Source organism: Plectropomus leopardus, chromosome 20 (genome assembly GCF_008729295.1).
Source record: "Plectropomus leopardus isolate mb chromosome 20, YSFRI_Pleo_2.0, whole genome shotgun sequence".
Classification (NCBI taxonomy): domain Eukaryota; kingdom Metazoa; phylum Chordata; class Actinopteri; order Perciformes; family Serranidae; genus Plectropomus; species Plectropomus leopardus.
In genome coordinates this window covers 24643872-24658604 of record NC_056482.1, presented here as the reverse complement: position 1 = coordinate 24658604, position 14733 = coordinate 24643872, and the positions used below count along the sequence as shown (strand labels likewise).

Here is a 14733-nt window from a genome sequence, read left to right as displayed (position 1 = left end):
TTTGAGGGGATTGGAACAGTCCTAAATTGAAGCAGGATTAGAGTTCATGACACTACCTTAATCCTTTTGCAGTGAGGAGGAGAGGGTGAAGATAGGCAGAGGTGAGCTGTGAGGGGTGTGGCCAGAGACACTGACTGTCTGTCCACTTGACAGACGCGCCCCCTCCCCTTCTGTGTTCTCAGCCACCAGCGTACAGTTGTCTGTTGGAGAGGACAGAGAAAGAGAGATGCCTGCACCGCTCTGCTCGGTGCATCGGGACCTTTGGCAATGATTTTGGCTCAAACTGTCATCCTTCAGCATGTAAGTGCAAAAAATTCATTTCCTGGGTCCTATTGGGCCAAAAGATTGACTTCTGTCATATAGCTGCATGCAGTGGATTCTACAGCAGTGTTTTGATGCACAGCAGGAGTTTGGGAACTTGGTAAGAAAACAAGAGTCTTGTTTTCTATGTTCTTGATATCTTTTTGTTCAAATGTTTGCTGCCATCAAGGGATACATGTTTCTAGTTGTGTAAATTTACAGTATGATGTGTAGAAACTGTTGCATAAGATATCTAAATAATTTGTTTTGAATGTAATACATGTTATTCTGTATATGGTTTAAGACTGCTGAGAAATATCAGTAAACTAGTGTGCTAAACTCAAATTGGTGATGTCATAGGGAATGAAATTGAGCAGCTCCACTGACAATGAATTCAGAATTGGTCTGGGATTTCTCCGAGAAATTTTGAGCGTCGTTACCTGCATTCTGGTGAATTTTGATGCACTATTTTTTGCCTTTTCTACATCAATTTCAGGTGGAAATGTGATAGTTCCTGCTTCAACCATACATATTGCTTCTTTCCGTTTCATAGCAGATTGTAACCATTCCTTTTGAGGTTTCATATTGCCACCACCGACTTTACTGAGGCATTGTTGTCGTGTTCTAGCAGTTTGTCGACACTAAAGTCATGCTATTCATGTTTTGACTAAGCCTACTTTTTCCAAACTCCTGCCTATGAGCTCCAGATTTTATTCCCTATGACATCATAAGATACTGCTGCACAAGTAACTGCTATATGTGTCTAAACCATGAGAGGTACTGACACCATTATGTTTTTGAAGATGACCGTACCTTCAGCCTGCTGCAGAAATGCCGGGAGGCCTGTACCAGGTGAAGAACACAAAGCGCCACCACAGCCTCTACAGTTTGACGGACAGCTCTGAGCTCGGCCCAGACGATGAGGTGGACGACGCCCCGGTGCGCCTCACCCCGCTGCAGAAGCTCACCACCAACATGTGCAAGGACGAGAAGACCATCAAGGACCTGATGATAGGCCGCAGGGTGGGCTTCTACAAGGTCCGTGGGGAGATCGGCTCGGGGACCTTCTCCAGGGTCAAACTAGCTTTCCATGCTCTGACTAAAGGTAGGTGTACATGCTGTCTGAAAGTCCCTTTATTTACTCTTAACTCTGCTTGAGATCTTTTATGTTAATCTCTATAAAATGAGACGTACGTAGAGCACCTTGTGAATATATTGAGTGAAATGATGAGCAGCAGAGGGTGGTCATACAAAGTTAAACTGGATGCAGTGTGTTGTTAATCAGCATAGGTCTACACACCTTCGTGAGTAGCGTTCTGCACAAGCCTGATAGTGACACCCACACGTCTGCTTGCCAGACTTATGCAATGCATTAGCTGCATGAGCTGTCTCTCGCTGGGCATTGCATGTGCCAAACGATTGGTGCAATCACAAACAAATACATTTCATTTGGAACTAACCTCAAGCTCTGGCCGTGGAATTTTTGAGTCATGTTTGGTCTACATTGGTGGTTAGTCTAATTCGTTAGTGCTAAGTACTAACTTGTCAGCAATCATAGCTATTCATGCAAAATATTCGTTCAATATTTTGAGTGTTTGCTGCAGCATCTCATCCTGTTTTTAATGTCCCAAACCATCCAGGCTGTGATTGGTCGGTTCACGAAAAGTGACTTTTTGCCAGACAGCAGTGAGTTATTTTTATATGTATGTTTTGCATTGCAAACTCCAAGTTTTCCAGAAGGCCAGTCTGACTGTGATGTCAAAATGACAGGAGACCAGAGGCCAGTCAATGACCAAAAATGTAGAATATTTATTATTAAATATCATAAATGAAAATTGACTGTTTCCAACATTTGGGTAACTGCTGTGATAAACCAGTTATCAGAATTGTTGCTGATAAATAATAAATTATATTTACCACAAAGTTTTAGCACAAAGATGACAGGCTGGGGAGAGATATTTCCATTTCCAGATTTTCTTTGTGTCTGTTCATCAATCCAAAGACCCAGTTGTATTTAGTTGTCAATAATATGAAATATGGTAAAGTATTAAAATTGGCCAGTGATTTTTTTTTCCCCACTGGCTAATAATTTCAGCATGAGTTTTTAGTCTTTATTTGTTTTTTCTGTTTGACTTTCAGCTTCTAATGTTGTAAGCAAGTCCTGTTTTGTAGTGGAGTTGATGTGTTGACAGCCAGATTGTTGTTTAATGTCTCCATGTCTTTCCTGTAGACAAAGTGGCCCTGAAGATCCTGGACAAGGCCAGGTTGGACAGTCAGGCTCAGCGTCTGCTCTCCAAGGAGATCAGCAACATGGAGTTCCTGCAGCACCCGAACGTGGTGTGCCTGTACGAGGTGGTGGAGACGCCGAGCCGCGTCTACCTGGCGCTGGAGTACGCAGGAGGAGGAGACCTCCACAACCGGATCTGCAACGAAGGAAAACTCTCTGACAACACCTGCAAGATCACCTTCGCCCAGATCCTCTCTGCCATCAAATATATGGTGAGTGACATGGAACCATGAGTTCAAATTTTGTTTATTTTCCCCAACATCAAGTTTTATTTAATTTTCCTTTTAAGTTAGGGCTGAAGTTTTTTGTTTTTTTTTTAAATCCCAATATGGCCTACTGCAATCAATTTGCAGGAGGTGCGATATTTGCAAAAGGCGAAATGTGTTATTTTAAATTAAATATTGTGATGCAGAGATGTCAAAGCTTACACATCATATTCTGCATACTGCATACTGCAAACATCTTTGTTTGGTACAAATCCTTGAAAAAAACTCCCAATTGTTTTTGCTAATTATTTAAATATAATAATTAAAACTTAATTACTTTAATGTTTTGTGAATGAAAAAGAGATTAATGATGAAAACATGGTCACTACCTCTAATATTGCAATCATACATAAATACAGTACGCACTGCAGTTTGTCAGGTTTTAAGCTGATTTGGAAATGAAAAAACAAAAATGACTTTAAATTTCTACCCTGCTTGGTTAAAAAGTCCATTTTTGAGGGTTTTGATCAACACGCGATACCATAAGCTCATGCAAACAGTTTCACGTCCATTCTTGTCAAACTTTTTGGGAACTTTTGCATGTGTTTTCACTTCCGAATAGATTTGATTTGTTTGAAAGGTACACTATGCAGGAATCGTTGGTTACTGTTTGTGAACAGTATCAGCAGCAATAGTGAAAGTCAGGGGGCTCCGGCGTTTCGTCTTGCTGTATTTTGGTTTTATTTGGTGCTGTGCACGTTATTGTGTGCTGTCTTGCACCTGGTTACGACCTTTTAATTAAGTCCTGACCTCACCGCGGCCTTCCCCAGGAACGTCCCAAACACAGCAAAATAAAATACAGGCAGAAGGCAGAGTCTCTGCAGATATATTCACTGCCACACACTTACAGTGCGTCTGAAGTGATGATTAAGAGGGACTGCTTATGATCCTAGTCTCGAGTTAAAAATAAAAAATCCCACAGTTAAGTCTATCATTTCAGATCACTTTGATATCCAACCAGCTTTTATGTTTTGCTGCGCAGCACAACAACAACATCATTCACCGAGACCTGAAGGCTGAGAACGTTCTGTTCACCAGCAGCGGCTCTGTGAAGGTGGCAGACTTTGGATTCAGCACTCGGGTTTCAAACCGCAACCTTGCCCTTGACACCTTTTGCGGCTCGCCGCCCTACGCCGCCCCAGAGCTCTTTAAAGACGAGTGCTACCTGGGGCCCCCGGTGGACGTGTGGGCCATGGGGGTCCTGCTTTTTTTCATGGTTACTGGCACTATGCCGTTCCGCGCCGAGACCATGGGGAAGCTGCGCCGCTGCATCATCGAAGGCGCGTACACCCTCCCTCCCTGGGTGGCCGGCCCCTGCCAGAGGCTCATCAAGGGCATCTTGAAGGTAGTCCCCGCTGACCGTTACGCTGTCGACCAGATGCTGGGCTGCGATTGGCTCTTACCTGTGGAGTTCCCCTGGTCATTGGTGCCAACCGAACCAACAACGACTCTGCAGAGCCTGCTGGACTCGGAGCGCAGAGACATGGAGGAGCAGATCGAGGAGGAGGTGAGAAGCGGCCTGGAGGAGCTCGGCTTCACCGCAGAGCACCTGCAAAACAATCAGCTCAAAGACAGCCGCAACCCTCTCACCGGGGTTTACCGAATCCTGCTGCATCGAGCCCAGACAAGGAGGGGCTGCGACAGTCCCCCGGTGGTCCGTGGGATGGTGAGAGACCCCAAAAGGGAGGGGCTCCGGGCCTACAGGGGCCTCAGACACACATCCAAATTATGTGTGCTTTCGTAAAAGACTAATAGAGACGCTTCAGAACAGTTTTTATACAAGTTATTTTATACAAACATGAAATTAGTTGCTTTAGTGATTTTTTTAAAATTTGACACTATGGGAAAGTGACTGCAGTTTTTCTTGACTTTTTCACAGTTTGTAGTTTCTTGATAAATGGGTTTTATATCCCCAGTGCAGCTTTTTGGGATAGCTTAAGCTATTTTTAAAAGTGCCTGATGAAGTTAAAAGTAAATTCAAGTTTGATTTTAATTATTTTAAAAGGCGTTGGGGGGTGAAAGTATTCAATTCCTTTTTTTTATAGCCCGAAATCACAATTTTCCTCAGAGGGCTTAACAACTTACAATATTCCTATGTCCTTGGACCCTTACCGGAGGATAAAACTCCTCCCAAAAAAACCCTGAAAGCTCTTTGAAACTTGAGCAAATTGATTTGATTTCTCATAAAACACAGGGGAAAGGCAATGAGCAACACATTGTCCAATAAATAACAAGAAATCAGTAAAAAGTTGCCAGAAAAAAACAAAAACAAGAAATTGACCCAAAATAAGTGCAGATTTGTTCCCCCTGTAACATTAGTTTAAAAACAGAATTATAATGTTTACAGTTAAAAAAAAAAAACAAAACTAATTTTCAGGTCATTTTCTTTGTCACCTTTAACTAATATCTTTTAATTTCAAGGATATTTCTTTCCAGGTGGGTCATTGATTTTTTCACCATATTATTGAAAGAAATCAAACCAATTTGCTTTGGTCTCAAAGGGTTAAATCGCTTGTGAGAGGTATCTAAATGCAGCACAAGAAAACTGAAAAAGTAACTGAGGGATCCCTCTCCCAGGATGGACAGACATGCAGTAGATGTGTGAAGTATCCAGTATTAGAAAGAGAAAGAAGATGAGCTAAATTTAAGATAAATTTACAAAAAAAAGACAATTTCGTGTTTTGTTTTTTCTTGGGATCCCTTCAATTATAAAACAAATGCTCAAAGTTTCCAGAGCCAAGCTTTGAAACAAACAAAAAAACTGCTTTGGTGAATGATTACTTTCAACTGATCCAATAGCTTTTTCATGCAAAATATATATTTGCGCACCTCATTTTCGGTTTTCAGTCCTGCTGAGTGAACGGCATGGGTTAGTAAATATGATTGTAAAGAGAGCGGAGAAAGTTTACACCCACTTAAACAAATACTGTATCTTGAAAAGACTCCTATTGTTTATGAAAAACTAAATAAAGTTTCGAAAAAAAAGTCATGCGTCACACATTGTTGACGAGCAGGTGGCTGCACGAGGCACCCAAACAGTGCTGAGCTCGCGTCTCTGTGGCTTGTTTACCAAAGTTTCACTAAGTGCCTGCGAGTAAATAATACAGCAGCTGGCAGGACACCAGATGATACTCGGGACCCCCTCTCCATCTCCACAACCGGTCCAAACCAGACAGACCCGCTCCCCCCTTTCTGGCACTGGAGAACTGACTCACCCCCCGAGCTCCTCCCAGCCCTGCCCTGCCCGACCCCCACCTGCAGGAAGCGGCAGATGGCGCGGCGTGGCTGCGGAGACATCTGCAGGCCGAACAATAGGCGCTCTGTGCGGACCGCTGGAGCTGACAGGCCCGGAGCTTTGCTATTGTGCGCGGCGCTATACACATGCAGATGAGGTCTGCTGGAGGAGGGACCCAGCTTTTTTTTTTTTTTTTTCCCTGCAGGACAACAGCCAGCAGATGACAGGCCAGAGCGCCTTCCATGCAATCTGCTGAGTTTGAAACTTTTGTTAGTTTTATAACTCCCCCCTCCCTCATGACCCCTCACCACCTCCTGCACCAAAACACACAACTCAGACATGAGTTTTGCAAAGAGAAAGTGAGAACACAACACTCCAAAAATACTTTCTGTGACTTTTATTAAGAATCTTCCATTTCAAACAATTTCTAACGTGAAACTGTTACATAAGTTAGTTATTTTTCCAACATTTGTAGAACATATGCAGTCAAATCTTTTCATTTTCTGTCTTCAATACATAGTTAAATGTTTGTAAGACAATTTTACAATTTCTTATTATTTTAACATTAATTGAGCCATTTTCTAAAGTGAAACCTTTAGAGAATAAACTTTCCATTTTTTTTTACATTTTATATTTTTTGTCATTGTTAAATTTCTAAAGTGAAACCTTTAGAGAAATGAACTTTTTTCTTTCTTTTTTTTTTTTAATGTTTTAGAATATTTGTCATTGTTAAATTTCTAAAGTGAAACCTTTAGAGAATTAAGACAATTCTGGAAAGTGGGAAACATTTCCGCTGATTGCAACTGTTGTCGTGTTGCTCAGCAAAGAGGACGTCTTTAAAAAGTCCCTTTTTAATGACGCCTCTTCCTCAGCACCGCTTCTTCTCCTGCTGCGCGTGCTTCAACGTGCGACGTTTGGCTCTGTGGGCACCACAGGACGCACAACTCGCATCTCCTTCCTCTCCAAACCTCATCCGCACAAAGAATGAGGGTCGATGTGTCGCTCTTGTGGCATGCCCGACCTCATTCACATAAAGAATGAGAGTCATCTTGGCATGGACGGGACAAGAGGCGACGGTTCGCGGCGGAGCCCCCTCGGGCTGGCGCCGTGCTGCCTGGACGGGATTCCTCCTCAGGAGTATCCAGGGATGAGCAGAAACAGGGTCATCCTGTTCATCAGGATGAGTATTTCCAGATGAGAAGCTTTACAGCATCTGAGCAAAGAGAGGAGCCGAGGGCCCGGATCAGCGCTCGGGGAGGCTGATCTCAGGGACCCAGTCGTTCAGACGGCGGCTCTCCTCACAGAACAGGTGCAGCTTCTCCAGAGCAGGGTCCTCCCAAGACCCATCAGTTGGGTTCTGTTTAAAAAGAAGAGGAAACTGGGTTTAGTCCTCATGTTTCTTTTAGAAAAAAACATCAAATATAGACTTGTGCAATGATCCAGAATCATCAAGTTGAGCTCTACATACCGTGATGAGGACGCAGTGCGCGTCTTCAAGCTGCTCCGCCTTTCACCAACAATCTCAGCCAGACGCTGCATGTCGCTCACTCTGACGATGCTGATGTCGTTGTCGAAGCAGAAAGACTGGATGAGGGTGAAGTGGATCTGCAGAGCGATGTCACACTCGAACTCCTCATCCATGGCCAGGACGCAGAAAGACACGCTGTCCGGGTCGCTGTGGAGACAAAACAAAAGAGCGCATGAGATTTCATCCAATAATGATCAAATCTGCCCAACATAACTGATGAAACCTTAATAATGATCAGCTGAGAGTCTCATACTTACAGATTCATAACTTTTGCGCATTCGTAGACACCCACGGTGAGAGAGTCGTTGTCTTTAGCGGACACCAGCACCTCCTCTAAGGCTTTGCCGGAGCACTGATCGCGCTCGGTGGGTTTCTGGATCAGAACTTCCTCAAGAGTCATGATGAAGATGAAGATATTCCGCAAAGGGAGATCTTTAGAGATTCAGAGAGTAAATCCGAAAGGCAGAAGAGTGTCTTGCAGAGCTGCAGCCTCCTCCTTTTATACTCTCCAGCTCGTGCGGCGCAGTGAAAGCGCTGCGCCCTGATTGGCCAGAGCTGAATGGTGTATTGGTATGATAATGCTATTGTCACACTCCGGCTCGTGGCAGATTGATGGGGGTCATGGAGCCACGCACGCTCTCCCTCTGAGCGCAGCAGCCCAGCCTGAAACTAAAAATAGCTTCATTAAAAAAAGAAGAAAGTTTGATCACTGTGCAGCACTTTTGTGCAATTTCGAGAAGCACAGCTAGTGAACCTAAAAGCAGAGATTCACGCAGAACAGTTTTGCACTTTTGCATGCATTTATAAGAACTCGGAAAACGCAGAAAAGCTTCAGCTATTCTTTTTTGAAAACACTTTAATGACTTATAGACCAGTTAAGCCGCCGTTCAAACTTCCAAACATTAGATATGAACTCAAATAAAACTCAAACTTTCAAAACTGTCTAACGCATTTTATTTATTTATTTTGGTGACAGTATTTCAGCAGCAACATAGAGAAAGTGTGAAGCGCCCCCTCCCCCTCTCCAGCTCAGAGAAAGGGCAGGTGGATGATGCCATCTGTGGACTAGAGGCTGGCCATAAAACGGCCCCATTGTGCGCGCAGAAGCCCTCTATTATCACAGTCCCCCATACAAATGCAAATGAGCAGCGCGTGCCAGAACGCTGTGCGTGCTGCGCAATCTGCACTGCTGGCCCATGCTGACCACGTGGCCATCAGCTGTCCAGAAAATCCTTGCTCAGTTTTTATTTATTTACCCTGGGGATGTCAGGGCCCACACGGGCCGAATTCTGTAGAACTTTTGAAGTTTTTTGCACGTTTGTTTGGTATTTTGTGCGTAAATCCTACAGTTTGTGAATCCTTAAACCTATTTCTGACAACTTTCTGCTGATTTCCAATCACTTTTACGCATGGAGAAACTTTTTTGTGTGTCTATGGATCCACAACATGGATTTAACTGTGCTGTCAAACAAATTTGTTTGACAACTGTCTCCTGGTTTCTGATCACCTTTAAGCATAACGAAACTTTTATGCACGACTCCATTTTGTTATTTTTAGTATTTATTTAGGCGTGTAGGTCCACTAAATGTATTTATTTGTGCATTGAAATCAACTGATAACCATCTCTTAATTTTCGACCACTTTAATGCACGACAAAACTTTTACGCACGACTATATTTGGTAATATGTAGAATGTGGGATGCGGTTCTACTAAATTAAGTTATCTGTGCTCTTAAATAAACTTGTGTCTGACAACCATCCATTAATTTCCGATCACTTATGCACGACAGAACTTTTACGCACGGCTATATGTCATCTGCTCCAGTTTCTCCCGAACAGCTCGTGCTTATTTGGCTCTTTTCTATCTGCATAATAATTCAAAACACATCTTGCATCGGGTCAGGCCTGCTGCCACTGCTGCGTAAATAGAAGTGGGGGGTTGGAGAGTGGAGAGGCCGTGCAGGAGACACAGGTTGGCGGTGATTGATTCAGCGCTATTGTTCTGCGGAAGGCAGAGCGGCAGATGGAGAACTGTCGCTATGAGGGGACCCCCTCTCCTCTCCTCTCTCCTAAACCCAGGTCAGCCCCGACCCCAGGGCGCGCCGATCTTTTGTCTACAAGTCTCCACATTCGCCGGCCTGTTGTCTGAGTTTTGATTAAATTTGAATGCCAAAAGAGAAGCGCTTATGGTCTAAACTTTGACAGTGAAAAAGTGTTATCTCCAAAAGATGCCAGACGCGTAAAGGCAGATAAAAATCACTTTCAGTTTGAGATGTAAAAACGTGCAAGTATGCTGCCCATAAAACTCTGAAAGTTTGTTTTTGTTAAACAACAAAACCTTTATCGGTGCATTTAGTACAGCAAACAAAATGTGTGTATTTCTGCATGACTTTCTGTCCGCGTGCTGCATACTCATTAGCACATCAGCTGGCGCGAGGCTCACATTTAGGCCAAGGTTTTATTCGGATCCAGCTGATAGAGAATCAAACACTGAGCTATTTTAGGAAGGATCAGCCTGCATGGCCACAGGGCAGGCGCGTGCAAATCGATACCGACCTATTGTTGCTGAAGCACATCTGTCAGACGGAGGCCTCTCCGGCAGCGCGCGACAGGTGTTGGTGGTCAAAGCTGTCTTTTTTGTGACCTGCGGCGACTCACTAAAGCCCTGAACCTCTTTGTAAAACCAGAACGTGTCAAAAGCTTTAGGGTAAGATTTGTAGATATCTTGCTTCTGGCGTTCTTGCGCAAACATGACTTAAGTTTAGATATATAATAAGCAAGCCGTTTAGTAGATACACATAAGTACAAGAATTGGTTATTTTAATTGATCAAATAAGCAATAAAACAACTCAGTAAACTGAAGTGTGATTTAGCCAAACGTATGCGTTCGTATTTTGTTTAACGTCAACATTTAAAAATCATATCTACAGCAGATTGAAAAACTACTATCACGCCCAGCAGGTGCTGTTTGACTTCCTTTGTCCACTCCTCCCCTCACCTCTCCCTCGGGGACAGATGGTATCTCTCGGTTGCTATGGAGAGTGATGCAGACACAGAGATACAGCACGCAGGCATCTCCAGATGCCACGCGTCTCAAGTGAGACCCAGCTTTAGGCATGCAAAGCAGCGGCGCGTGCCACCGCCCAATCTACAATAAACAGTTCATGCATTGAAACTGGTCATGAGTTATGAAAGTACTGAGCGCATTTAAGATGGTTGATATTAGCATTATGAAACTTATAATAGTACCAGTTTGCAGTGTGCAAATGCTTTTTCTAAATATTCTAAACTTTCAAAATGTTTTTATTTTTGTGCTCTAAAGACAAAATATGAATAAAAAGGCTGCCTTTTCAAACATTCTGTTACTTCACAAGAAGCATTTGAGGGTCCATGCCAGTGGTTTTACACATTTTAGTAAACGTGTACAGAAAGCAGGCATTCAGAGGTCAAATCTTACTTTGAAACATGATCCCCAAAAGACCTGAAAATCTCAAAATAGATGTTAGGTTTGACAGAAAAATGGTCCAGGTTTGATTTAATTTTAAAAGCTCTAATCTTGAATTATGTCTTTCAAGAACAGCTACAGAAAAAAAGAAAACAAGGCAGTAAATTATTGTGACATGAAAATAGCTGAAGTAATACCTTTAAGAAGTGTTACATTTTGTTTTGGTTTTGTGCATATTTTTAGTCACATTAAGTCATATTATCATTACCCATTAACATGGTATAAGTTTAAATCTAAGCCATTTAAACATTTAAGTGCAGATTGATTTTTCAGAATATCTACACTGCATTACCTCATCACAATTATTTACTTTTTTTCTTTTACCAGAATAAATGCAAATACATGCTCACTGTTATGGTTTACGCAGCTCAAATAACTTTCAAAAGTCTGCATATTAATTTTGATGTTGCACTGACATGAATGGAAGTCAGTGGATGACTGGAGTGCTTGTGGAAGTACATTTACAAATAAAAAGCTGAAATTATAACATAAATTTTACAGCGATGCAAGTACGGTGTTACAATAATGAAAATATCTGACTGACTTGGTTTGGAAAATATAAACTCTGACCTTGAATCTCGAGGGATAACAACAAAACAAGAACTTTAGTGTTTTCTGAAATGGTACTTCAGCTGTTTTGTACAGTTTCAGGCAGCCATTGATTTTCATTCATTTGCTATACAGTATGAAAATTTAAATAGCAGGTTCTTGATACGTTGCTTGAGGTTAAGGATCCTTAACAGTGAGCATTAAATCTGCAAAAATGGTGTAAATCAATGGAAATCTGATACATTCTTGCATGGTCTTACAATAATGTAACACAAATAAAAATGGCTGACAGCCCTGATAGGGAAAATATATTTTAAAATGTAAGCTTGAATCTTGCAATATGAAACATTTTTTGAGGACAACAACGAACCAAGAATTGTAGCCTTTTTCTAAATCAGCTTGTTTGGACTGCTCCACGCAGCCATTGATTTCCATTCATTTTCTGTAAAGTTTGAAAATCAGAAAGACTCTTGAAAGTTGCTTGAGGTGAAGGATTCATCACAGGAAATGAATGGAGATCAATGTTTTTTGAGAATGTTGAAAGAAAATCAAAATCTGCAGCACTAGCATGGTTTTCCAAAAGCTCAGCTGTGGTGTAAAAGTACTGTCGATGTGATTTCGCTCCTCTTGAATGGGAGTTATTGGTCTTATCTAACTCTTCCAGAACTTTGAGCACTTTGACGACAACAGTCTGGTCCTCCTGTGTGGTTTTCATTATTCCTGCCAGCTGAAAGAATCAATTAAAGGTCAGACAGTTTCTACATCTGATCCTTTCAACCAAAGCTTCCCCCGACTTTCTAAGACTTTCTATAGGCACGCGTCCCGGAGGGTGGGGAGGGGGCAGCAGGCCTGTTGTAGCCATTGTGCCCCAAAGAGCCAATGAGAAGGTGAGCGTGTGCCGGGTCAGCGGTATAAATACTGGCAGATACTTGGAGGCAGTACAAACACTTCTCTCTGGACTTTCTAAGCTGAACTGTTAGCAAAAACATCACCATGCAGTCTCCTGGAAAAGCTCTGCAGGAAGCTCTGAACTGTGCTCAGAGCGAAGATCGACTCACTGTTGGAGTCTACGAGAGCGCCAAAATCATGACTGAGTAAGTAAACTTAACATGACTTAAATATTACTTTCATCTCTGAAAAGCCAAAGTTTTCATCATCGAAACAGCAGTAGCTAACAAGACTTTTCTTTGTCCACAGCGACCCGGACAGCGTGTCTTTCTGCGTCCTGGCCATGGATGAGGAGTTCGAGTGTGACATCGCTCTGCAGATCCACTTCACCCTCATCCAGTCTTTCTGCTTCGACAACGACATCAGCATCGTCAGAGTGAGCGACATGCAGCGTCTGGCTGAGATTGTTGGTGACAAGGCGGAGCAGCTTGAAGACGCGCACTGCGTCCTCATCACGGTATGTAGAGCTCAACTTGATGATTCTGGATCATTGCACAAGTCTATATTTGATGTTTTTTTTTCTAAAAGAAACATGAGACTAAACCCAGTTTCCTCTTCTTTTTAAACAGAACCCAACTGATGGGTCTTGGGAAGACCCTGCTCTGGAGAAGCTGCACCTGTTCTGTGAGGAGAGCCGCCGTCTGAACGACTGGGTCCCTGAGATCAGCCTCCCCGAGCGCTGATCCGGGCCCTCGGCTCTCCTCTCTTTGCTCAGATGCTGTAAAGCTTCTCATCTGGAAATACTCATCCTGATGAACAGGATGACCCTGTTTCTGCTCATCCCTGGATACTCCTGAGGAGGAATCCCGTCCAGGCAGCACGGCGCCGGCCCGAGGGGGCTCCGCCGCGAACCGTCGCCTCTTGTCCCGTCCATGCCAAGATGACTCTCATTCTTTATGTGAATGAGGTCGGGCATGCCACAAGAGCGACACATCGACCCTCATTCTTTGTGCGGATGAGGTTTGGAGAGGAAGGAGATGCGAGTTGTGCGCGTCCTGTGGTGCCCACAGAGCCAAACGTCGCACGTTGAAGCACGCGCAGCAGGAGAAGAAGCGGTGCTGAGGAAGAGGCGTCATTAAAAAGGGACTTTTTAAAGACGTCCTCTTTGCTGAGCAACACGACAACAGTTGCAATGAAATGTTTCCCACTTTCAGCGGAAAGGTTTCACCAATTTAACAATGACAAAAAAAAAAAATTAAAAAAGTCTTGGAACAAATACTCTAAAGGTTTAACACAAAAAAATTAAAATGGAAAAATATAACTTTAGAAATTTAAAAAACAAATTGAACAAAAAAAAAACAAAAAAAAAATCTTAAAAAAGTTTGGAACAAATACTATCTAAAGGTTTCACTTTGAAATTTAACTTTGATTGAAAAAAATACAAAAAAATGTTAAAATGGAAAAATATAAGTGTGTTAATCTGAAAAAAAGTAGCACTTCCTGAGGGTTTCACCTCAGCTTTGTTGATGTGAAATAAAATAACCTGTTAAAAGCATATCTGATTTTTTTGTAAAATGAAAGCATAGAAATAAAAAGTTGAATTCAGTACTGCCTTGACTCTAATTTTGGTTTTTAATGTTTGGTTCAAGTTGTCTGAAACACAAACAAAGTCCAAGGTTGTGCCTTTCTTTGGCAAACCTTTGACTTTTTGACTCTCTGGGTCATTTTTCTTCAAAGTTTCCTGTACTTCAAAATTTGTATGCACTTCCAGACATCCCTTTAGATGTGGAGAGGCTCTGATTTGAAATACTCTGAGGTTTTGCTGCATCTAAATGCGAGTTAAGTGTCTTGTACGACCCTTAGATTGGTAGTTTAGAACATGTAGGCTACAGTACATGCATTTGGTCTAAATATCATGCAGTGCAGTTGCAAAATCAGGTTCATTTTTATACAAAGTTATACAGAAAATGTGCTGATTTGGCATCTCACAGAAAGTTGGATAAAAAGATTGCTGCCACTCTCATGTCTCTATATGCAGCGTTTTGCATTAAGACTGTAAACAGCTAAACTGGCTCTGCCCAAAGGTAATAAAATCCACCTATCAGCACCTCTAAAGGGGTGGCTGTGGCTCAGAGGTAGAGTGGGTCGTCCTCTAATCGGAAGGTCAGCAGTTCG

At 42.5% G+C, this 14733-nt stretch overlaps 2 protein-coding genes and 1 pseudogene across 2 annotated transcripts; 2 read left to right on the top strand and 1 right to left on the bottom strand.

Moving 5' to 3' along the window:
- The first annotated feature begins 231 nt into the window (after nucleotides 1-231).
- On the top strand, nucleotides 232-4597 carry nim1kb (NIM1 serine/threonine protein kinase). The gene is made up of 4 exons (XM_042509901.1): nucleotides 232-300; nucleotides 1104-1405; nucleotides 2531-2799; nucleotides 3836-4597. Exons 2-4 carry the CDS (start codon nucleotides 1132-1134, stop codon nucleotides 4595-4597), a joined length of 1305 nt encoding a protein of 434 aa, XP_042365835.1. The 5' UTR covers nucleotides 232-300; nucleotides 1104-1131.
- A 372-nt stretch (nucleotides 4598-4969) lies between these two features.
- On the top strand, nucleotides 4970-13301 carry LOC121959649 (growth arrest and DNA damage-inducible protein GADD45 gamma-like). Its single transcript, XM_042509075.1, has 4 exons — nucleotides 4970-4990; nucleotides 12664-12764; nucleotides 12868-13075; nucleotides 13188-13301. Exons 2-4 carry the CDS (start codon nucleotides 12664-12666, stop codon nucleotides 13299-13301), a joined length of 423 nt encoding a protein of 140 aa, XP_042365009.1. The 5' UTR covers nucleotides 4970-4990.
- Nucleotides 7332-8058, bottom strand: LOC121959648 (annotated as a pseudogene).
- Nucleotides 13302-14733: the final 1432 nt, after the last annotated feature.